General features: G+C 43.8%; 1 protein-coding gene across 2 annotated transcripts in view; it reads right to left on the minus strand.

Moving 5' to 3' along the window:
- Positions 1-26,335, minus strand: part of SLC9A7 (solute carrier family 9 member A7) — a 137,753-nt gene extending 111,418 nt beyond the window's left edge. For both annotated transcript variants that reach the window (XM_029929525.1, XM_029929523.1), the window contains exon 1: positions 25,993-26,335. In XM_029929525.1, coding sequence (XP_029785385.1) covers positions 25,993-26,320 — 328 coding nt within the window. In that variant the 5' untranslated portion in view covers positions 26,321-26,335. The remainder of the gene's footprint in view (positions 1-25,992) is intronic.
- Between the last annotated feature and the right edge of the window lie 8 nt (positions 26,336-26,343).

A 26,343-nucleotide genomic window follows, 5' to 3' on the forward strand; every position in this document is an offset into this window, starting at 1 on the left:
GAAGTTTGCCAGGACATTGGTTATAAATGTAAGGAGAAAGTGAAAAGATGATAAAACTAACATTTATTTAATGTCCTGTAGTTTGAAACATCAGAATAAATGAGAACCAAAGTTTATTTCTTTGTAAAAAAAAAAAAAAAAACTTATCAAGAGTAGTCTGGATGATGCTCACTTTCTTTTTCTCGTCCTACAGCTTACAATATAGAGCCAGCGTCTTTTCCATGCCAGGGCAGATTAACACACTCCTTTCTAGGATAGGATCGGCTTCCCCCTGATATCCTTAGCATTTTTTCAATGTCTTGAAATATCTCTAAGAGCTCCTTCAATGTGAGGAAGTCACTTTTGCTGGGGGCACTTCCTCTGAGACCCTCCTGCGTTTCATCACAGCCACTTCGCTCCTTTACATCAATAAATCCCTCTTCATTAAGGTTTTTTTAATGTTTCTTAAATGTTTTTTTTGAATGTTTTAATTTTTCAGAGAGAGAACCTGAGCTGCGGAGGGGAAGAAAGAGAGGGGGGACAGAGGATCCAAAGTGGGCTCCACACTGACAGCACAGAGCCCGACGTGGGGTTTGAACTCATGACCCATGAGATCATGACCTGAGCCAAAGTTAGCCACTCAATCGACCGAGTCACCTGGGCGACCCTAACTTTTGACTTCCTCAAAACATAACTACTAATAGCCTACTATTGGATGGAAGTCTTAGCCATAATGCAGTTTGTTAACATGTATTTTGTATGTTGTATGTATTATATGCTGTATTTTTACAACAAACTAGAGAAAATAAACAGTAATAAAATCAGAAGGAAGAGAAAATATATTTATTTTCTTATTGAAAAAAAATCCATGTAGAAGTGGAACTGGACTGTTTAAGGGTCAACTATAATTCAGTTTACATTTGATATAAATTTCTCTTCCAGTGTTCTCACTTTTTCTTGCTTTGCTTTTGTCTTTTTGGCCAATTTCCTCCTTTGGTCATCAACGTTTATAAAATGTCACATGGGCTTATCACTGGGACACAAGGAGGCCATAACTATACACTTTGCTGCCAGTGTGTGGGTTGAATCTCAGAGGGACAGTAACCAATGACACACAGACCGTGAATGAAATGACGTGACTAGTCACTGATCCGGACGTGTATTCGTTATTTATGTAGTGACTCCTGGAGTGAAGAATTAGCAGTAAAGTTTATCCTTTGGGCAGTTACTCACTATTAATATACCACAGTACCCCCAATTTGAATCATGTTCTTAGGATACTGGTGTTATTTAACTAAAGCATGGTAACTAAAATTCATACATGCCAGACTGACTGATGAAAGTGGGACTGCCTATATTCTGGGTGGGTGGGGCTTCAAACTTGCTTCTAACCGAAATAATATGGCAAAGGTGATGGCTTATCATTTCTGTAATTATGGTGCATTATACGGCAAAGGTAATATGATTTGTAGGTATAAAGCTCCTACTATTCCTTTTTTTAAGTTTATTTTGAGAGAGAGAGAGAGAGAGAATGTGAGCAGGGAAGGGGCAGAGAGAGGGAGAGAGAATCCTGAGCAGGCTCTGTGCCGACAGTGCAGATCTCATGAACTGGAAGATCACGACTTAAGCCAAGACCAAGAGTCAGAGGCTCACCCACCTGAGCCACCCAGGCGCCCCTACTATTCCTTGTTATGAAGTCTACTTCATTTGACATTAACGTAGCTACTTCAGCTCTCTTTTGTTTAGTGTCACATAGTGTATCATTATCCTTCCTCTACCCGTGTCTTTATATTTAAAGTGGGTTTCTAATAAAGAGCATACAGCTGTCTTCTTTGTCTTAATCCAATCTGAAAATCTCTGTCTTTTAGGCCATTAACATTTAAAAAAAATTTTTGAGAGAGCGAGGGAGACTGAGCAAGGAAGGGAGGGAGGGGGGGGGAGAGAGAGAGAGAGAGAGAGAGAGAGAGAGAGAGAGAGAGAGAGAGAGAGAGAGAATCCTAAGCAGGCTCCATGTTCAGCACAGAGCCAATACAGGGCTCGACCCCTCACCCCTGGCATCCCGGCCCAAGCTCCAATCAACAGTCAGAGGCTCAACCGAGTGAGCCACCCAGGCACCCCAGGCCATTCACATTTTCATATTTAAAGTGATTGCTGATACGGTAGGATTAAAACCTCCTATCTTGCCAACTGTTTTTCATTTGTTCCATTTGTTCTGTTAATTTCCTCTTTTTATGCTTTCCTCTGTTGTATCGAGCATCTTTTATGATTCCACTTCATCACATCTATGCTATTTTTATCTGGTGCTTAGTAGTGCTTAGACACTTAGCTCAGTAGTGGCGGGGGTCAGAGATGCGGGCATTCTTTTATGTTCCAGTTAATCCTCATTACGAGGAGGCACTGTGACCCTGGGTCTTAGGGTTGTAGCCTTCATAAGCACTCCTGATCATCCTCAAAACATAATTCGGGGACCAGTAGGGATCCCTGTCTTCCCCCAAGAGAATTCGTTTGTTTTTCCCCATTCTCCTTCCCCAGCCATGCAGGTTTCCACCAGCGCCATTACTTTTTGTCACCTCCTGCAGATTAAGACTTTTGTTCCTTCGGGAGATAAGAGCCGTGTCTGGGCAGAGCTGGGCAGTGGCCATTGCCCCCCTATCCCACCCAGCGTATGGGAGAAACTTTCTCCATAATCTTCCCCGTGTGCACCTGGTGGGAACCCGGAAGTGGAAGGGAAACCTCTTCTACCACTGTCCCCCAACCACTGCAAGACATTAACAAAATGCTGCTTTAATCAGGGGCACCTGGGTGGCTCAATCGGTTGCACATCCGACTTCAGCTCAAGGTCATGACTTCGTGGTTTGTGAGTTTAAACGCCAAATTGGGCTTGCTGCTGTCAGCATGGAACCCACTTCAGATCCTTTGTCCTCACCCCACCCCCGTCCCTCCCCTACTCACGCTTTCTCCCTGTCTCTCAAAACAACAAATGCTAGTTTAATCTTACAGGCTGCTATGACATCCAGCAGTGTGTGTCCTGAGTAAGCAAATGCTCGAGTCCTATTTCTCCCTGCACTGGCTCCTGGATCTCGCCTGATTTGGGGTTAGTTGTGTGCCTTGAAATCTCAGTTCTCTGGAGCACTCAAGAGAAGCCACCAATTTGCAATGTGTGCAGCTTTTTTCTGGTTTTAAGGATGGGAGCGCTAAGGTCTGCCTCCCTAAGCGGAAACCAAAAGGCTTTCCATGGGTGTTTCAAGTGAATGTACATCTTCTTTGCAGCCTTTTCCCACAATGATTATATATTTGAAATCCTGAAAGACTGTGTCAGGCAATAATGCACTAAGTAACAATTTGCTGAACATTCTGTTACTCAGATAAACAGAGAGAGATGGGAAATTCCTACAGTGTTAATATCTGACCAAGGATTCTGTTCAATGGGATATAACTGATTTTCTTACTTGACTTGCTCTAATTCCAGTAAAAGAAAGAAGTTGTTTTCATAAACTTGCATGTTTCTTTTTATTTTCTTAATGTTTCTTTTTGAGAGAGAGAGAGAGAGAGAGAGACAGACAGACAGACAGACAGACAGACAGAGTGTATGTGCAAGGGAAGATCAGAGAGGGAGACACAGAATCCAAAGACAGGCTCCAGGCTCCAGGCTGTCAGCACAGAGCCCGATGCAGCACTCAAATCCACAAACCGCAAGATCATGACCTGAGCCGAAGTCAGACACTTAACCAACTAAGCCACCCAGGCACCCCTAAACTTACATGTTTTGTAACATATAAATGCTTGATGTGGCCTTTTGAGATAGAGGAAAATGCGCAAACCTGCAACACAGTTTTGACCTTATGTCACTGGCCCAACCAGGGCCCCATCCTGGTGGGGGAGACTGACAACATAGCAGCTGCTTAAGCGACGTACTCTCGTAGAGATGTTCTCTTTTACAGAAACCCAACTCTAGTTATGAATTTTGAAACACCAACTGAATTGTAGAAATGGAAGAGATGCCACTGTGAAACTAATTAATAGGATTTAGAGAGATCAGTACCGTCTACAGGCACAGTTTCCCTGTCTGAACTTAACAAAAAAGGTCTTAGAGGGGCGCCTGGGTGGCTCAGTTGGTTAAGCATCTGGCTTCGGCTCGGGTCATGATCTCACAGTTTGTGGGTTCGAGTTCTGCGTCGGGCTCTGTGCTGCAGCTAGCTCAGAGGCTGGAGCCTGCTTCAGATTCTGTGTCTCCCTCTCTCTCTGACCCTCCCCTGCTCACGCTGTCTCTCTCTCTGTCTCTCTGTCTCTCTCTCAAAAATAAATAAAACATTAAAAACAAAAAAACAAACAAAAAAAAAGGTCTTAGAGATCCTTAAGGTGGCCCTAGGAGAAACAGACATGGTTACAGAAGTATCTACCATTGTGTTTGCAAATATCAATGTATACATTAAATCATAATGTTAATTACATTATAAAAAAGAGTGTTATTAAAAAAAGGTTTACTAGGGCGCCTGGGTGGCTCAGTGGGTTAAGTGTCCGACTTCCGCTCAGGTCATGATCTCACAGTTCATGGCTTCCAGCCCCGCATCAGGCTCTGTGCTGACAGCTCAGAGCCTGGAGTCTTCTTTGGATTCGGTGTCTTCGTCTCTCTCTGCCCCTCCCCTGCTCATGCTGTCTGTCTGTCTGTCTCTCGCTCTCAAAAATAAATAAAACATAAAGAAAAAAATTTTTTTTAAAGTTTACTTGTTTTGAGAGTGTGTGTGTGAGCAGGGTAGAGGCAGAGAGGGAGGGAGGGAGGGGTGAGAGAGAGAGAATCCCAAACAGGCTTCACTTCATGAACTGTGAGGTCATGACCTGAGCAGAAATCAAGAGTTGGACACTCAACTGACCAAGCCACCCAGGCGTCGCTAGGAAGGGCCTTCCTTCTTTCCTCCTATTTACCCACCAATTTCCACCCCCAGAGTCATATAAAATTCCGTAAACGAGCACTGCCAGGTAAGCTGACTAAATAGTCAATGTGGTTCTTTTTAGTGCACATACTGAACATTTCAAATGTGAACAACTGTTGCCCATGATCACCTCATCCCACGCTTTATGCACATATTCCCACAGCAAATCCAGCTTGGGCCTCAACACCTAGATTCCTCCCCCCACCACCCCGAGTCTGAGAGGAGGGATACTGAGTCCTTCTAGCCTGACCACACAGCTTTTCTGCTCCCTTCTGGGCCCTATCTAGGTTTTGGGTATACCGCACACCAAAAGAGGCCTTTCATTTGAGCCGGGCGCATCATGCCAGTCCTGGGCTTATATGCCCTCAGATCCCCATTCTACGTTTCCTGCTCTGCTACAAGCTGCAGAGGGACAGGGATGGAAGGAGAAGGGGCGGCGCTGGGAATCGGCATCTCCAGGCCCCCTTCCAACGGGCTTCCAATGGGCAGCACAGTGAGAGACTAGAGCAGGAGAGAAAAGAAGCCAGGGTATCTCCATCTCTTTGCCACTTGCGCTCTCTCCCTCTCTCCTTCTGTCCCTGCTGCCCCCCACCCTCTCTTTCAAGTAATGGCTCTGTGACCTCCATGGCGAAAGCTCCCACGAGACAGCCCTCCGTCCAGGGCCCATGTCTTACAAGGCAGTCCCTACAGCGGCTCCACTTCCCACCAGGTGCCCTCATTCCTGGGCTCCGGTGAGGCTCCCTTCTCTCTACATCAGCCCTAGGGGCGACAGGTGGCTTCCCACTGTTACTTACCTGTAGGTGGCTTCGGTGCACCCTGTTTGACTTCTCAGCTCTTCCAATGCCTTCATTCATAGCTGCCCCTACTGAACTACTTGCCTCTTTTTTCCTGACGGGATAGTAGGGGGTGGGGGGAGGATTTCATCTGCCACATCAGAGCTCTGCCTTTTACCAGATCTGACCGCAACGGATACCAACCACTACAGATGACCATCTTGACGGCATCTCTTTTCAGTGCCATCACAAACACTCCAACAGACTGCTGCCGCAGAAAATAGACAGTTCTCTCATTCATATCACCGAAGACAATCCCTCGGGCCCATTCACAGCCTACTCTGTTAATGAAGGCCATTGTTTCTTTCCCCAGTTCTGTCAATGGCAAAAATGTACAGTAACCAACACATTCCTAGACTAGAATAGGACAGTCCGTGGTAGGCTTGTGTTAAATGTGTGTCTGCGTGTCTACAAACACACGTACCTGCATAAACACACAGAAACATGCATGAAATCCATGGCTCAATAAAATAAATACCAAAAGGGGCCCTTGGGGGGCTCAGTTGGTTAAGTATCTGACTCCGGCACAGATCATGATCTCACGGTTCGTGAGTTCGAGCCCCACGTCAGGTTCTTGGGACAGGGGACCAGCAAAGAGACCTAAAAAGAGAAATACTGGAGATCCACAGAGGTCTCTCCCTCCAGTATTCAGGAGAGATCAGCATATGCATATAAGCAGAAAGAACAATCTGAAAGGATTAGGGAGAAGCTTACCTGGCTACAGGGACAGTGCCTGCTCCCACAAGCCACATTGGAATTCACAATTCACAGGACACGTGGGTAAAATAATCACGGGACGCCTGGGTGGCTCAGTTGGTTGAGCCTCTGATTCCGGCTCAGGTCATGATCTCATGGCTTGTGAGTTCAAGCCCCACATCAGGCTCTGTGCTGAGAGCTCAGAGCCTGGAGCCTGCTTTGGATTCCATGTCTGCCTCTCTCTCTGTCCCTCCCCTGTTCATGTTCTATCTCTGTCTCTCAAAAATAAAAACATTTTTTTTAATTTAAGAAAAAATCAGGATGATCTTGCCTCAGTAGCGGGAATTACTAGCACTGGTCCAGACCTACCTAACAAATCATGAAAGCAAGACCCCAAAGGATCAAACTATTTTCAAGTGAGTTAAGTGCATCAAGAAACAAAGTGCAAGGCGATTTTTAGGAATACACACAGGTCCAACACCTAACAAGGTAATATTCACAATGTCTAGCATCCAAATAAAGATTAGCAGACATACAAAGAGGCAGGAAAATGCGACACATAGTTAGGAGGATGGTTAATCAATCAAATAAAACGGACCCAAATTTTAGAAGCAGCAAGTAAGGGCATTAAGATAGTTATTGTAACATATTCCATATGTTCAAAAAGTTAAGCAGAGACATGTAAGAATGTCTGAGTGTAAAAACTACAATGTCTAAGATAAAAAATAGACTGGATGGGATTAATGGCAGATTGCATACCGCAGAAGAAAGAGATGAGTTCATGTAAGGGCAGAGCAAAAGAACCATACAAAATGAAACACTTGGAAAAAATAACCTCACAATAGGAAAAGGCACCAGTGGGCTCTGTAACAACTTGAAGGGGTCTAATATACAGATAACTGGAGCCCCTGAAGGAGAAGAGGAAAGGACAGAAAAAACATTTCAAGAAATAATGGCCAAAATTGTTTACAAACTTAATGAAAACTACAAAAAACACCCCCCCAAAAAAACCAAATGAATCCCAAGCACATGAAACATAGAGAAAAGTACACCAAGGTAAATTGTAATCAAATTGACCCAAACCAGTGATAAACAGGAAACATTAAAGGCTGCCAGAGAAGAAAGACATGTTACATACACAGGAACAAAGACAAAGATGATATCAGATTTCTCATCAGAAACAATATAAGCAAAAAGATGACAGAGCAGAAAATGGAGACAGCAGAAAAACAAAATCCGTCTATAATTCTATACCCAGCAAAAACATCTTTCAAAATGAAGGTGAAATAGAGGCATTTATGCATATGCCCACACAAAGAAATAAAATCAATAAATCTAGAAAAGTAATGGTTTTGAAAATAAGAGTGTGGATGAAACTAAAGAAACCTCAGGAATAGGGCGCCTGAGTGGCTCAGTCAGTTAAGCATCCGACTTCAGCTCAGGTCATGATCTCGCAGTTCATGGGTTCCAGCCCCGTTTCGGGCTCTGTGCTGACAGCTCGGAGCCTGGATCCCACTTCAGGAGTCTCTGTCTCCGTCTCTCTCTGCCCCTCCACCACTCATGCTCTGTCTCTCTATCAAAAATAAACATTAAAAAAAAATAAAGAAACCTCAGGAACACAAAAAGCAAACAGTCCGTTGATACCACGTGTTATTCTGCAGGAAAACATTAATGTAACAGGCCTGATGCTGTGATCTCTAGGAGGGCCCATTTGCGTGACTGATCCTTGCAACAGCTCATGAGAACTTGGTGTATAGAATACTCCTTATGCTACTAATTGATAAGGCTGTTTTGTGTGCCTAGAACACTAAATTCTGCCCTACCAGCCTGGCTGTTGTTTTTGCAAATATGACTTATGGCAAACACCTGCTTTCCTTCTGGGAGTCAGAAATTTCAGTAAGAGTCCTGATCAGCCTGTAATTTAAAAAGTTGAGGGGTGCATGGGTGGCTCGGTTCTACTGACTTCGGCTCCAGTCAAGGTCTCAGGGTTCATGAGTTTGAGCCCCACATTGGGCTCTCTGCTGTCAGCGCAAAGCCCGCTTAGGATCCTCTCTCTCCGTTTCTCTCTGCCCCTCCTCCACTGATATTCACCCACCCCCACACCCCGTCTCTGTCTCTCAAAAATAAACATTTAAAGAAAAGTGAAGTCTTAAGTAAGCTTCCCTGGGCAAAAACACCACACATGTGTTGCTGTGTGTAATTGCTACAAGAAGCCTGTCTTGTGAAACCCTACCCCTAATCCTCTAAGGGAGAATTTGGAAGCCCACGTCCAGACTCTTCCAGACTCTACCCCTTACACCTTTTCCCCTTGCTGATCTTGCTTTTTATCCTTTTGCTGTAATAAATCATAGCTCTGACTATCAACGTCTCCAAATCCCATGAGTCTTTCCAGCAAATCACCAAATGTGTGGGTGGTCATCATATGCCCAGACAGTTATCAAATATAAGTGGTACTTTTTTTACAGTTTATTTTTGAGAGAGAGAGAGCACAAGTGAGGGAGGGGCAGAGAGAGAGACAGAGAGACAGAGACAGAGAATGAGCAGGGGAGGGCCAGAGAGAGAGAGAGGGAGACACAGAATCCGAAGCAGGCTCCAGGCTCTGAACTGTCAGCAGAGAGCCTGAGGTGGGGTCCAAACCCACAAACCATGAGATCATGGCCTGAGCTGAACTCGGACACTCACCCAACTGAGCCACCTGGGCGCCCCTATAACTGGTACTTTAAATCTTCACTCTTTCTTCAAACCTTTCATCTGGACCCGTACTCCCTACTCTTTGGCCTCCCCTAGAATCGCACGCGGTGCTGATCCACTGTAATCATGAACATCTGCATCAGGTCCTCAAAACAGCCCCGCATGTCACACTCAAGTTTCAAGTGGAACTCAGAGCAGGTGTAAAAGTTCCAATTAGGTTCATCAGCAAATAACAAACACTCATTTCTCTCTCACTTGTAAGAAATCTAGCAGTACTCAGTCCAAGTCTGGCATGGCGGCTCTATGCTATCGAGATCCCAGCCCCACCTACCTCATTGTATTGCTAAAAGTTTCTTAAAGCTCCAAAGTGACCTCTTGGCTCAATATGGCTGCTGGAGCTCTAGCCATCACATTCACATTCAAGAAAACAGAAGGCGTGGCAGAAGGGCACACTCCCTTCCTTTTACAGATACTCTGTACAAATACCACACAGCACTACAGCACTTCCGATCTTCATCCAGAACTTGGTCCTCTGGCCCCACCGAACTGTGAAAGATGCTAGGAAATGCAGTGTTTTCATTGCATTGAAATATGCTGAGCTAGAAGTCATGGTCCTGTTAGAAGGGTGACAGGGAAAGTGAATATTGGGAGGTACCTGGATTCTCTGCAACACTTAGTTTGACACTCAATACAAAGTTAGCTGTGAATCAACTTTTTTTAAATAACCTGACACAGTCTGAGGTAAATGTGTCTTTACCCAAAATGTGTTTTAGAGGTAGATGGGGGTGGGGTAAAGAAGAGATTTGTTGAGTATAAACTTAAGCTCAAAGTAATTATACCCTAATTAGCATCTTCTCACTTTCTGGCTTCTCAGCAGTAACATGTGATAGAATGTTTACTCTCTTAGTAACATGGTACATAAGTTTAACAAAACACACACCTTAACACTGTCTTTCCCCAGAGACTGTAGCGTCTCTGAAAATATACAGAATCTAACTTTGTAAACGTACAATATGGTGAGGAACGTCAGCAGAACGATGGAGTAGGCAGCTCCAAACTCCTGTTCCCCCACAGAAACATCAAAAAATAAGCAGAAACTGGGGGCACCTGGGTGGCTCAGTCAGCTGAGCGTCTGACTTCGGCTCAGGTTATGATCTCACGTTCGTGGGTTCGAGCCCCACGTCAGGCTCTGTGCTGACAGCTCAGACCCTGGAGCCTGCTTCGGATCCTGTGTCTCCCTCTCTCACTGACCCTCCCCTGCTTGCACTGTCTCTCTCTCTCAAAAATAAATAAAACACTAAAATTTTAAAAAATAAGCAGAAACTGTCAGAACCAAGTTTGTCAGAACTCTGGAAAAAACTCAAAAGGTTTACAGCAACCAAGCAAAAACTTCCTGAGAAGGCTGATACTGGACATAATAGACAAAACTTGAAATCGCCTATCTGAAACATGCTTAAAGTGCTAGAGGAAACCATGAATGAAGAGATGAGGGAAATGAGGAAAATGATGTATAAACAAAATGAGAACATCAATAAGGAAACAAAGTATAAAAAGGAAGACTTAGAATTCTGGAGCTGAAAAGGACAATAACTGAAATTAAAAAAACTGAGTAGAGGGGCTCAATGGTACATTTGAGCAGGCAGAAGAAAGACTCAGCAAATGTGAAAACAGGACAACTGAAACGATCACGTCTGAAGAGCAGAAAGTAAAAATGATGAAGAAAAGTGAACACAGCCTAAGGGACCGATCAGTCACCATCAAGAGGATCAACAATGCATTAAAGAAGTCCCGGAAGAGACAGAGAAAGGGTTAGTAGAAAGAATAACTGAAGAAACAATGGCAGAAAACTTCCCAAATGTGATGAAATACATGAATCTTCACATTTGAGAAGCTCAATATTCTCTGAGCAGGAGAAACTTTGCAAAAGGTGCACACTGAGACACACTATAATCAAACTGTTGAAAGGCAAAGGCAAAGACAAAGAGAATCCTGAAAGCAGCAAAGAAAAGTGGCTTGTCACATACAAAGGATCCTCGATAATGTGAAATCTGATTTCTCAGCAGAAACCTTGGCAACTAGAAGGAACGTGAAGTAACATATTTAAAGTGCTGAAAGAAAAAAGAAACTGTCAACCACGAATTCTATACCTGGTTAAAAAAATACCCTTTATGAATGAAGACATTTCCATACAAACAAAAGCTAACAGAGTGCCTCATGAATAGACCTGACCTACAAGAGATGCTTCAGGAATCCTGTAGGCTGACACGAAAGGACACTAGACAAGAACTCGAAGCCATACGAAAAAATTAAAGAGCACTGGTAAAGAACACAGGTAAACATAAAAAAAAACCTTTGGTTTATGACTCTTCTTTTTTTGTTTACATATGATTAAAGAGGCAACTTTAAATAATAATTATAAAGCTATCCTTACAGACACATAATGTATACAGATATTACTTTATCAATAATAATTTAAAGGGAAATGAACAGAGAAGTATAAAAATAGGGTGTGTATACTACTGAAACTAAGTTGGTATTATTCTTTTTTTCAATTTTTTAAAGTTTTTATTTATTTTTGAGAGAGAGAGAGAGAATGAGCAGGGGAGGGGCAGAGAGAGAAGCAGAAGCAGGCTCCAGGCTCTGAGCTAGCTGTCAGCACAGAGCCTGATTGGGGCTCAAACCCACGAACTGTGAGATCATGACGTGAGCCGAAGCCAGACAATCAACTGAGCCACCCAGGTGACCCAAGAGAATCACTTTAAATACAAAGACACGAAGAGGCTTAAAGTAAAAAGAATAGTCTATACAAAAAGTAACCACAAGGGACGTGGGGTGGCTGTATTATCTGACAAAATACATTTTAAGTTAAAAAAATATTACCAAAGACAAAGAAAGATCTACATTGACAAATGTTCAATCCACCTATAAGGTACAACAATTATAAACATATACCAAACCTAAAAATTGATCCCCAAAATATATGAAGCAAAATTTGACAGGACTAAAGAAAGAAATAGTTCTATAATAATAGTTTATTTCAAAATCCGACTATCAATATTATTGATATATAGAAAAAACAGAAAGAATCAATAAAGAATGAGAGGACTTGAAGAATACTATACGCCAACTGGGTCTACAGACACATACAGAGCACTTTGTCCAACAAGAGCAGAGTACACATTCTTCTCAAGTACATATGGCACATTCTCCAGGATAGACTATAAGCTACGTCACAAAACAAGTCTTAATACATTTAAATAGCCTAAAAGTATAGGTACTATCTTTTCTAGTCACAATGGGATGAACTAGAAATCAGTAACAGAAGGAAAACTAGAACACTCACAAATAGGTGGAAATTGAACAACAGATTCTTAACCAATAAGTCAAAGAAGAAATCACAAAGGAAATAAGAAAACACCTTAGGAAAAATGAAAACAAGATAATGTACCAAAAGTTATCAGATGGAGCAAAAGCAGTGCTCAGAGAGAAATTCTTAGCTGTAAGAGTCTACATTAAAAAAAGAATGATGATCTTGAGGCACCTGGGTGGCTCAGTCGGTTAGGCATCTGACTCTTGATTTCGGCTCAGGTCATGAACTCATGGTCTGTGAATTCAAGTCCCACATCGAGCTCTGCACTGGCAGTGGGGAGGCTGCTTGGGATCCTCTCTCTTCCTCTCTCTCTCTCTCTCTCTCTCTCTCTTTCTCTCTGCCCCTCCCGCACTTGTGCAGGCATGCACTCTGTCTCAAAAATAAATACACTTAAAAAAAAAGAATGATCTCAAATCAGTAACTTAACTGTACACTTTAAGGAATTAAAAAAAGAAGGTCAAACAAAACCCAAAGCTAGAATAAGGAAAGAAATGAAAAGATTAGAGAAGATAAATAAATAAAAGAAGAAAAAATTCAAGAAGACCAAAAGTTGGTTCATTGAAAAGACCAACAAAATTGACAAACTGTAGCTAGGGTAACTAAGGGGGAAAAACGAGAAAAGACTCAAATACTAAAATCAGATATGAAAAAGGAGACATTACTATCAACTTTACAGAATTTAAAAAGATTGTAAGAGAATACGATGAACAAATTTGGATAACCTAGATGAAATTCACACATTCCTAGAAACACACAAACTATCAAAACCGACTCAAGAAGAAACAGAAAATCTGAATAGATCTATAACAATAAGAGGAGTGAATCAGTGATCCAAACCTTCCCAAAAAAGAAAAGACCAGGACGCCATAGCTTTATTGGTTCATTTTAGCAAACATTTAAGGAAGAGCTCACAACAATCCTTCTCAAACTGTGTCAAAACCTGAAGCAGGGTGAATACTTCCTGATTCTATGAAGCCAGCATTGCCCTGATATCAAAGCCAAATACATGACAAGAACAGAAAACTACAGAGCAACAGTCCTTATATAGATGTAAAAATCCTCCACAAAATACTGACTAACCAGATTCAGCAGCATATTATAGGAATTATATACCGTGACCAAATGTAATTTGTCACAGGAACACAAGGGGGGGCGCAATATATGAAGGTCAGTCAGCGTAATGTACCACATTAATAGAATGAAGGAAAAAGCCCACATTATCACCTCAACTGATAAAGAAAGAGCAGTTGGCAAAAATAATCCCTTTCCATGATAAAAAACATCCACATAAACCAGACATAGAAAGGAACTTCCTCAAAGTGATAGAGGCTATCTGTGACAAATGTGTACCTAACATCATACTTAATGGTGAAAGCCTGAAACCTTTCCCCCTAAGATCAGGAACAAGGCAAGGATGCCCACTTTCACCACTTCTATTCAACACAGTAATGAAAGTTCTAACCAGAACAATTAGTCAATAAAAGGCATCCAAATTAGAAAGTAAGAAGTAAAACTAACTCCATTTGCAGATGACATGACCTTATATATAAAAACCTCTGAAGAATCCAAAACAGTCTTTTCTGGGAGATAGTCAAAGATGGGTCAGGTTGGGATACCTTGAAAGAATGATCATTCAAACAGGTAAAGACTTCTTTCCAAACACCAGAATTCCCAAGTAAGTTCTTTCTCTGCAATGTTCAGAAAAGGTTTATTCTGGATCACAAAAAGGTAGCAACTAATTCCAGGTTTCATAAAAGACTGATCAAGATGGCAGGTGCATAGTGTCAACTAAGATTTTCTGAACATGTTCAAAGAAGCTAGTTACCTAGATACCTAATGGATGACTAGTTCAACAGCTCAACTTTTTATTATTACTTTAAAAAAAATTTTTAATGTTATATTTATTTTTGACACAGAAACAGAGCACGAGCTGAGGAGGGGCAGAGAGAGAGAGGGAGACACAGAATCTGAAGCAGGCTCCAGGCTCCGAGCTGTCAGCACAAAGCCTGACGTGGGGCTCAAACTCACGAGCTATGAGATCATGACCTGAGCTGAAGTCTGATGCTTGACCAACTGAGTCACCCAGGCGCCCCTCTACTTTTTTTTCTTTTCATTTATCAACATTCAAGTCTTCCCTCCTCCTCTGAGCCTGGAAGCTTCATTAGCAATATTGTACTTACCAGGAAACTATGCTATGTTCTGTATTGCTAAAAAAAATAAAAATCCAAAACACTGTTGGCAAAAATAAAAAATTCAAAAAAGTTGCAGGATACAAAATCAACACCAACAAAAAAATCCATCATATTTTTATAACTAGCAATAAACAAGAAACCTAAGAAAATAATTTCATTTACAAAAGCATAAAAAGGAATAAAATACTTGGAAAGAAATTTACCACTTAAAGAGGAGTAAGAGTCGTACACCAAACCCCAAAACATCGATGAAAGAAATTTAAGACCTAAATAAATGAAAAGATATCCATGTTCATGGACTGTAAGGCTAAAAATCATTAAGATGACTGGAGTGCCTGGGTGGCTCAGTCAGTTAAGCGTCCAACTTCAGCTCAGGTCATGATCTTGCGGTTTGTGGGTTCGAGCCCCACATCAGGCTCTGTGCTGACAGCTCAGAGCCCGGAGCCTGCTTCGGATTCTGTCTCCCTCTCTCTGCCCCTCCCCTGCTCATGTAAAAAAATAAATAATAAGACATTCAAAAAAATTGTTTAAAGAAAGAAAATATTATGCCAAGCAAAATAAATCAGATACAAATAAGTCATACCGTATATGGAATGTCTGGAATAGGCAAATTCATAGAGACAGAAACCCATTTAGAGGATACTGAGGAACGGGGGATGGAAGCAATGGGGCACTGCTGTTTAGTGGGTACAGAGTTTCTGTCAAGGTGATAAAAACACTTCTGGAAACAGCGGTGATAGTGACACAATTTTACACATGCCTTTAATGCTAGTGAATTGTACAGTTACAAATGATAAAAATGGCAATTTTTGCCATATATATGCCGCCACCATAAAAGAAATTTTTGTTTAACCATTGTGTGGCTTATCAGCTAAGTACACAATTGTCTGCAAACATATACTCACCTATCCCTTCGTTCTACTTCCTGAAACAGCTTGCTGTGATTAGGGTGGATGTTTTCACACATACACACAGTTTTCCGTCTCAGAAACTTCCCTGTCAGTGTGACTCTGAGGCACGAGAACCTGAAGGACCTTTAATATGGAAGCAGTGTTATGGCACCTTCTTTTTGTTAGACAAAATAGTATCCATTAAACAAATATTTCCATGGCGCCTACTATGTGTCTGGCGCCCTATTCTAGGGACAGAGGAGACAGCAGTGAACCAAAGACAGACCTGCCTGCCCGCTGGATCATTCAGACTTATGTTCTAACGTATTCTAGAAGAGCTCTCTGGGAGACTCTGATACGCCCGCGGCAACCAGCACTGTTAAGAATTGTGAGACCTAGGAGTTCCACAGACCCAGCTCACCTGCCTCCCAGCTGTGTGACCGTGACCTACAGACGAGGGAGATTTTAAGCACCTGCTCCAGCTGAGAAGCTGGCATGGCCACTCTGAACATCCTTTGGCAGTTCTTCTGCTTTTTCTCCCCCTTAGCAACTGGTAGCCTTCTGCCATATTGTCTTGCTCAGGGGTGCTATACCAAAACACCACAGAACGGGTGGCTTACACATCACAGAAATATATTTTTTTACAGTTCTGGAGGCTGGAAGTCCAAGATCAGGGTAGCAGAATGGTCAGGTTTCTGGTGGGAGTTTCCTTCTGGGTTGCCGACTGCTGACGTCTCACTGCATACCCAGGTGGTAGGAGAGAGGGCTCCCCAGGGTCCCTTTAATAAATAATCTCATTCTTTTATAATCCCATTCAGCAGGGCTCAGCCCAATTCCCTCCCAATACTATCACACAGCTCCCAATACTATCACACTAGGGGTTGGGATTTCAACATATGAATTGGGGGAGGCCCAAACCATCAGTGCATAACATATCAATGGGGTAAAACCTGCAGTGTGGCCTTTAGGATGAAAATGAACAGGCATTTTGGCCCCACTTGGATCCAAGGGCCCCAGGCCAATCTAGCACAGGAAAAACCAGTCTTCCAAATTGGCCAGCCTCACTCCTTGCACCAGAACACTGAAGTTTGGGGTCAAGGCCCTGCTAATAATAAAGGGACACTATGCTTTGTTTTATCCTTTGGGCATAGATCTCCCACCAGAGACCCCCTGGAAGTGGGTCATGGGGGCAGGCTTCAGGTTCTGCTGTATCCTGGCCAATCACATCCTGAACCATACTGATCTCATCCCTTAGTGCGCCCCCACTTACCAATGGCAAACGTGTGACTCTAAACGAATGAGGTGCTAGACCTAACTTCTGATTTCTTCGCCTGCCAGAACGGGACCGATAATACAGCCTTCGTACATCTGACGTGAAGGCCACATGGCTTGAGGTACGAAAAGTACGGAACCCGGTGTCTGGCCATCAGAGCAGGTGCTAAAAAAAAAGTTGCTATTTTCCTACAATTATTTAATTACAAGCAACACGGTGAATGTATTTTAAAGGGTGAAAACTTAAAGAACAACAGTGAGTTTCAAACTTCAACTTAAAAAATAAAAACACCTGCTACTGTAATGAAACACAGATTTCTGGATCCCACTCTGAGGCCAAACCTCCTAGCTCTAACACATCCATGGGGGGTGCTCGTAAGTGTATTAAAACAGCTGTATACACTCCAGATGAGTACTCTTTTCAAACTGGATTACTTAAGGGGTGCCCGGGTGGCTCAGTGGGTGGAGCGTCCGACTTTAAGTCAGGTCATGATCTCACACTTCATGGGTTCCAGCCCCGCGTTGGGCTATGTGCTGACAGCTCAGAGCCTGGAGCCTGCTGCAGATTCTTTGTCTCCTTTTCTCTCTTTGCCCCTCGCCTGTTTGTACTGTCTCTGTCTGTCTCTCAATAATAAACAAATGTAAAAAAAAATCAAACCGGGTTATTTAAAAAAACTTAGTTTATCAGCAGCAGTGACAAAACCATATGCAAATTCTACTACTTCTCTTTTCTGGGTTATGGGTGACAAAGTACTCATGAAATACTGAATCAGACACTGGCTAGCTGCTTTCCAAACCTGTCCCCTTCCTCTAGCTAGACTACATGTATGTCCCTGCCTCTCCTCCAGTTTAATGGGGCCTCATGACCAAGCTCCGTCCAAAAGAAGCGGGCAAAGTGACGTGCACCACTTCCACGCTTAGCGCGCAGTCTTCCACGTGATCCTCTTCTTCCTTCCTCACTCACTGGCTGGAGAGAGAGGAATGAGGAAGCCACAAGACGGAAGACACCTGCTCCCTGAATGACCACACAGAGGACCACCTGCCAGACCGTAGCACTGACCTCTTACGGTTGGCCACTGAAATCTGAGGTTGGTCTGCGCTAGCAGCCAGCATGACCCTAATACAAATATCCACACTGGTTAAAAGCCAGGTAGCAAGTTTTAACCAAAAGAGAAAAGTCAAATACCTATTCTCTTGCAAGTGGAATAGAGGCAATTTTTCAAAAGGCATGTGAGCTTTAAAAGCAAAGCAAAAGGGGCACCTGGGTGGCTCAGTTGGTTAAGCGTCCAACTTCAACTCAGGTAACGATCCCATGGTTTGTGAGTTCAAGCTGCGTGTCGGGCTCTGTGCTGACAGCTCGGAGCCTGGAGCCTGCTTCAGATTCTAGGTCTCCCTCTCTCTCTCTGCCCCTCCTCTGGTCATGCTTGCTGTCTCTCTCTCTCTCTCTCTCTCTCTCTCTCTCTCAAAAATATATACACATTAAAAAAATTTTAACTCAAAAAATTAAAATTAAAAAGTTACTGATTCTCAAGTCGCGAAAGCCTAACGTCATCTCATATAAACTAATGTCAAACAGCAATTCTCAACATCAGAGTTCCTCGCCTGTATAATCGTTCAGGGAGGAAAGTTAACAGGTGACCAGCTAACAGGTTAACAGAGAGGTTAACATCTTCCCCAATCTCCTATTTTAGTGAAAATTTCAAAACACAGAAAAAAGTTGAAAGATGAATATAAAACACAGCCTTTCACCCACCACCCAGATTTGGAAAGTGCTAGTACTTTGTCATACTCATTTTCTCTATATATGGGTGTGTGGGTTTTTTTTTTTTGACAGCTTTTTGAAAGTAAGCTGCATGCATTAGGGCTCATACACTTTACCCTTAAATAATTCAGCCTACAGTTCCATTAATATGTACATTCTCCTGCATCACCTCCATTATCTCACCTAAGAAAAATATCAGTAATTCCCTAACGTCATCTAACACCAAGTCCATATTCAAATGTCCCTGACTGTCCCCCTGAACATTCTATAGCTTATTTTCATGAGCCAGGAGCCAATCAAGCTTCCTGCGCTCTGACTGCTTATGCCTCTTTGGTCTCCATGACCTCAGGGCATGGTCTTAGTCTGCTCAGGCTGCTAAGACAAAATACCATAGACTGGGTGGTTTAAACACCCAGTTCTGGAGGCTGAAAAGTTCAAGATCAAGGTGCTGGCAGATTCGGCGTCTGACTAGAGCTCTCTTCCTAGCTTGTAGACGGCTGCCTTCTCACTGTCCACTCACATCGTAGAGAAACAGGGAGCTCTGGTCTCCTCCTCCTATTCTCCTTTTTTTAAATTGTTTTTTTTAAATGTTTGTTTATTGGGGAGACAGAGATACAGAGTGCAAGCAGGGCAAGGGCAAAGAGAGGGAGACAGAATCCAAAGCAGGCTCCAGGTGTCAGCACAGAGCCCAATGTGGGGCTCGAACCCACGAAGTATGGGGTCACCTGAGCCGAAGTCAGACGCTTAACTGCCTGAAGCACCCAGGTGCCCCTCTCCCTCTTCTTATAAGGGCTCCACCCTCGTGACCTCATCTAAACCTAACTATGTCCCCCAAACCCCACTTCCAAATAGCATCATGCTAGGGATGAGGACTTCAACATATGAATCTTGGTGACAGCGCAGGTGGGGGGCGGCGGCGCAGGGCATACAATTCAGTCTATAACAGACACTTATCCTGCCTTTTTGTTTCCCTTGACACAGACATGTTGAAGAGAGCAGGACAACTGTCTTGTAAGTTATCCCGAATTTGGGGTATGTTAAATTGTTTTCATGCGGTACTGGATAACTTGTCTCCGCAGCCCGTATATTTCCTGAAAACTGGAAGATGTGCCCAAAACCTCCATTCGATTCAAAGAGAACATCTGGAGGATGAATCTGACGCAAGCAAAGCTGTGTGCTGCCTACTGCAGCACGCCAGGAAGCACAGACTTTGAGCTGCGCACACTAGTGTGAAACCTACTACTAGATGATATACACGACTAGATAGTTTCCCAAGGAGCATGGATAAGTTTGATGACCAGCCATAAGATGGTGGCCGCCAGACCTCTCCACCATAAAGACACCTTCTTCCCTTTGCAATAGTTGTGCAATCTGTGGAGCGATCCTCGGCCCAGGTGAGTATCCTGTTCCCCACCAACCTCTCCCCTAGGCCTTTGGAATGCATTGAAAATCCCTGTCTAAGGCACTGGAGTCGGTGAGATGGCGGTTTTCTAATTACATCATCCCGAAAAGGTTAACTTCTGAAAGTTCTAAGAAACACTTTCAGGAAATGTCACTTTCTAATTTTAAGGTACATCTTACTTCCATGTATTAGTTTTAAATAGGTAAAAGTTTTCTCTATGCCCAGAGATTTCAAAAAGAACCAATAGCCAAGGAACCTGCTACCCAACCACATAACTATGTTCTCCTGCTTTTAATGTATTTTTTTTGCTACATAAAAGCTGTTTCCTTTATTTTTATTTTTTTAACGTTCATTCATTTTTGAGAGAGAGAGCGCGCGCGGCGCGTGCGCATGAGAGGAAGTGGGGGAGGGGCAGAGAATGTGAGACAGAAGTGGAAGCAGGCTCCAGGCTCTGAACTGTCAGCACAGGGCCCCACACTGGGCTCGAACTCATGATATCAGGACCTGGGTCAGAGTCAGAAGCTTCACTGACTGAGCCACCCAGGCTCCCCGACTTGCTTTATTTTTAAATAACGTTTCAATTACAAAAGTAATGTGTGTCAGTACCACAGAAATCTCAGGCCACTCAGAAGAGTAGAAAGGGAAAATGTAGCATCTCTCTTCCCTCTCTCCCGACAAAGGTTTCCACAGCCAAAGGATAATCACTGCTAGGTTTTTGTATCCTTCCAGAGAAGCACATATGTCATATATAAATGTGTGTACATCATGTTGATGTACGTACATTCTATAATTTTTAAAGACTAAATGAGATAATACTATATAGACTGTTCTGCACCTTTTTTTTCCCCACAACAGTACATGTGGACATTTGCCTTAAAAGGACATCCCAAGGGCGCCTGGGTCCCTCAGTTGGTTAAGCAAATGACTCTTGGTTGTGACTCAGGTAATGATCTTGTGGTTCATGAGTTTGAGCCCCACACTGGGCTCTGGGATGACAGTGCAGAGCCTGCTTGGGATTCTCCCTCTCTCCTTGTCTCTCTATCCCTTCCATGTATGTGCTTTTTTTTTCTCTCTCTCTCTCTCAAAATAAATTAAATAATTTACAGCAGGCCTCTACCTGAATGAACCTCAAGCAGCAAACAAAGCTGGCCAAAGAATCATGAAGTCTAACGTGAGAATGAGAATTAATATTTAGCAACTGTTTAAGTATCAGACACTGCACTTGACCTTCATGATATCTCAATAATACAATAATCCTGCAAGGTGAGTGATACTGTTTCCATTTTTTTTTAATTTTAACATTTATTCATTTTTACAGAAAGATAGAGTGTGAGTGGGGAAGGGGCAGAGAGAGAGGGAGACACAGAATCGGAAGCAGGTTCCAGGCTCTGAGCTGTCAGCACAGAGCCTGATGTGGTGCTGGAACCCATGAACTGTGAGATCATGACCTGAGCCAAAGTCCAATGCTCAACTGACTGAGCCACCCAGGCGTCCCTGCCTCCATTTTTGAAAAGAGGAAACCAAGGCGCAGAGAGCTTACCCAATGTTATACACCTTTATGAGCACCAGAGCCAGCATCTGAACCCAAGGGATCTGGTACCTGAGTACCAGATGGAGCTGCCCCAAACTGGGGCCAAAGTGAAGGACTCTTAAAAAAAAAAAAAAAAACAAATGAGGGCCCCTGATGAACCAAGAATAGAGCAGTTCCAAAACATGCTTACAAGGCTCAAATGTTAATTTTAGGCTACTGTGAAGAGTCATATTTCCCCTTGCAGATTTCGCCTATGAGCCCACTCTTAGGCTGTGCTTAGCAATTCGGCTCCAACAAAGCAACCATGAGCCCACGGCCCACGGAACCTGGAGGGGCTGACCGACGCGTACTTGGAAAGTTGATAGGCGTGGAGGAAGCGAAAAGCAGGTGACAGGCTGCCATGGCCAAGTGAGATAATTTGGACTGGTATCAGTTGTCACAAAAACATTACGGGGGAAGCGGAACTAGCGCACACGTGAGAGAGAACCACAGCTAACTGACACAGTCTGTTTATACCACCTTTCCCTGCTTCAAACACTTGCTATTTCTGCTGCACAGACTTGCTGGGCCTGGTAACGTCCAGATGCCACTTAGTCACATATAGAGGCAGACAGCTGGGAGATCCCTGCCCTGACAAAACAGGTTAGACTGGTGCCAGGTAGGCTCCTGGTCCACTGCTCTGCAGCTCCCATCAGGGCCTGGGGTGGGGGCTCCTTTCAACTTCCCTGGAGAGTCTGGTCCGTGGTCAACCCCCCCTTATAGCTACCTGGGTCTGTTGTCAGGGAGGGGGCTTGTGACCATCCCCTGCAATTTAAATGTTGAGTATTCACTGCATGTCTCTTATGGTCCTTAGGTCCTTTGCATCTGAACAAGTCCTTATTACAGGATCTATTTGTGCACACCACTCCTAACATAGCATCAACTATTCTTTGGGGATAATGAAATAAAAAGGAGAGAGGGAAAGGAAGGAAAATCTCTACGCACCCCCCTTCTCCTTTTATCTCTATTCCAGGTATGGGGCTCCAGAAGTTCCACGGGTACAACCAACAATTGAAGGGTCACAGAAAATTAGTAACATAATGTAATTTAAATAGGGAGGAATGGGCATTTCACTGGATGATTTCTGAAGCATCTTAAAAATGCCATCACGAAGGTCCTGGGTGGCTCAGTCAGTTAAGTGGTGGACTTCGGCTCAGGTCATGATCTCAAGGTTTGTGGATTCGAGCCCCACATCAGGCTCTGTGCTGACAGCTCAGAGCCTGGAGCCTTCTTCAGATTCTGTGTCTCCCTCTCTCTCTCTGTCCCTCCACTGTTTGCTCTCTCTCTCTCTCTCTCTCTCTCAAAACAAATAAACATTTAAAAAATGCCATCACAAATGCCACAGAATGGAGGCAAAGACACATGAATAGGTAATTCAACTTCCATAATTCAAAAATCGAAAAGCACAAAAGAGTATACAGTGATATTTCCCTACCACGTCATGTCACAGCTACCTAGGTCCTCCCTCCCAAAAAAAACCCACAATGTTACTACTCTATTGCCTGTCCTCCCAGAGATATTTTATACCAGGAAAATATATAATCACAATTATAATATATGTCTACAATATCTTATATTAATATATTATATTTATATTGCATTGTATGTTTTAATATACTATATTATAATATATTTATAATAAATATATATTTATAATAACTTTTTATAAATATTAAAGCCTTCCCTTTCAGATTAAAGTGCCACCTAAATATTTTTAAAAGGGAAGAATTTAACATTTTTTTATTTTAATTTCAGAGTTCTGAAACTTGCAGTTGAAGTCTTTCACTCAAAAAATTTACCAACATTTTTTAAAAAATTGCCAACATTTAAAAATCAAATTGTTTACCTCCAGAAATTAAGTTGGGCACCCAGCACACAGCAGATACTGAACAAATGTTTCCTTACATCTTTTTGTCCTTTATTATTCAGAGGCAACAGGATAATTACTCACTTCCTCTACTGATATCAAAAAAGAAATCTGTTTTCTTACTACTATTAACAAAGAGAAGTCCTGAAAATCTGTGCCATATTCGCTTAATTGCTTAAGTGTTCAAATATTTTCATGCTGAATTTTTAAAAATCTGAATCCCTATTCCAACAACCTTCAGCAAATAATGAACAATTAGCTAATCAAATGACATTAGAATTCCGAAGGGGGAGGAGGGCGCTAAAACAGAAAACTAAATATCCATGAGACAGAGAACCGATTTCTCACGCTTACAGGCAAGATACCCACATCAAAATATCAATAGGCGGCATAACCTAGGACACCACGTATTAGCAAACGAAATATCTTCATATGTTTCAAAGTAATGTTAAAACCCAAAGACAGAGCAAAATTCCACAGAATGTTATGAGATGATGTTGTCTTTTCTGAACAAGTATCAATTAAGCCAGATTTGTTTCACTAAATGAAGCACTACACTGCAGAACAGCCCCAATGGCAAAAAAAAGAAAAAGAAAGAAAGAAAAAATGAAAGGAGTTGAAAAAGTACATATTCCACCATTGTTTATAAGCCTCAAGATAACGGTGACTGCGCTAAGAACATGGAGTACTCCTCAGGAAAGAAATATTTTTAAATCCTCGTTTACTTTCCAAGCACTTGAACATATATTCATGAGCCTGTCAGATCTACCTTCTTAAAAAAAGTATTTCACGCTGTGCTTTAATGAATTGGATCTAGAGGCCATAAAATAAAAAGATTTTCCTGGTTATCTACAGACATATAAGGGTAATCTTCCTTTGTATTATGTCTCAGAACCAACCACCCAAAATGACAACATGCTTCAATTCCCCACTCTGCTACCTGCTCAGTAAACCTCCTACCTTACCTGCAGCTCTGGCCTCAGTCACTTGTCACCCACAGAGGCAAACCCCAGAGCTCAAGAATAGCCAGGTATTGAGGCCAAAGTCTGAGTTCACATCTGTAATTTACAATAACCAAAGTCAGTTTTAGACCTGGTCCTGTTTGAATTAAAGATCTGTGTAGGCCTCCACCTCTTTAAAACTAGAAGGTTCCCGACAGCACTTTGTAACCTTGGTTAGCCACCAACCTGGGCTGTCATCGACCAACCAAGAACCCTGAGAAGCAAGGCCCAGGGTCAAGGGTAATTTTCACATTAAAGATTAAGGCTTCTCCTTTCCATTCTTTATCAGGGAACCCTGAATGGAAATTGAGTGGAGAGATCCCTCTAGTACAAGCAATGAAGGAAAATGCTCCCTATTGGGAATAGTCATGAAGTGGGCTCATCTATTTCACATGAGGAGGCCAACCTGGGCCTTAGCTCCACTGAATTTAATTCAAAAAGAGAATACTTGGTTCTAGTTTGGAGTCATCAGGGGGTGGGGGGGAGGTGGGGAGCGAGGGGATGATTCAGATTACAGCTAACTGACATCCATGTGACAACAGAAGACTGGGGCTGACCACTCAGCAGGTAACACACCAGGTGCCATTAAATCCATGAAAAGATGGTGGCAGCAGCCCAGCCTTCACAACAAAAGACGGCTGACTCCAGATTTCAAACCACGATTTGAAATTCAAACCACGATTCGAAATTCAAACCACGATTCCTCTTCATACACTTATAAACGTATCTTCAAAGTCATGTCCATGCTAAAATCTGAAGAACATAAATCTCTTTGCTTGGACAAGCCAAGTAACTGGGTATAACGTCCCAGCTGGACAGACGGGTGGGAGGTGTGCGCCTGTCCCCGCCTAGGCCCGACTGTGGCAGTGCACCACTCTGGATCCTGGACCATGGTCACCTTTCACAGCGCTTCACACTCCGACTTTAACAAGAGACCCAGGAAGCGGATGCCCACCCGCGTTGACCATGGATGTGTGCGTCCATCAGGCCCTGGCCGCCCAGACCCAAGCCCAGAAACCCTTAGCCCTCGCCCCCACCCTCACTGTGGCCTGCCTCCTGGGGTGACAGGGTCCCCAGGGAAGTCACCCACCCACCCCACCCCCGCCGCGGCACAAGTACCCTGTGGAGCTGAACTGGGCCGGGGGGGGGGGGGGGGGGGGGGGGGGGGGGGGGGGGGGGGGGGGGGGGGGGGGGGGGGCGGGGGAGGGAAAGCGGGTGCGGAAGCGCGATGCCAGGACGGGGGGAGCACAAAACAGAACCGGGTGGACAGAACCAGGCCACCACTGTGCCTTTCATTATCCTGGTTCCCCGATGAAGAAACGTCGAAATGGGGTGGTATTCTTTTTTAACGGTAATAGAAAGCCAGAAAAAATGCAGACAGTTGACCTTGGGAACCAACCCCGTCGCAGAGGGAAACGGAAAAGAAACACGTTGGCAAGGGAAGGGGGGAGCGCAGCGCGGGGCGGGATGGGGGGAGCGCGGCGGCCGGGCCGCCGGAGGGGTGTCGGGGTGGTGGGCGCGGCAGGGGGTGCTCACCGTAGATCATGGCCAGCCCGGTCTCGTGCAGGAAGCGCACCCGGCGGTGCTTGAAGAGCCAGATGGTGAGGATGGTGAGCGTGAGCAGCAGGATGAAGGTGAGCAAGCTCACGCTGTCTTGCCGGTGGCTCTCCTCCGCCTCCTTCTCAGTGGCGAGCTCCTCCATGGCGCTGCTGTCCTCGGCCGCCGCCCCAGAGGAGGAGGCCGAGGCCGCGGCGCGCAGCCCCCGACCCAGCAGCAGCGGCAGCAGCGGCAGCAGCAGCAGCCGCGGTGGCAGCGCCCGGGCCGCCCGTCCCGGGCCGAGGCGCGCCGCGTCACCAGGCTCCATGGTGTCAGGGCCGCCCGCGCCTC

The sequence above is a fragment of the Suricata suricatta genome, chromosome X (genome assembly GCF_006229205.1).
Source record: "Suricata suricatta isolate VVHF042 chromosome X, meerkat_22Aug2017_6uvM2_HiC, whole genome shotgun sequence".
Taxonomy (NCBI): Eukaryota; Metazoa; Chordata; class Mammalia; order Carnivora; family Herpestidae; genus Suricata; species Suricata suricatta.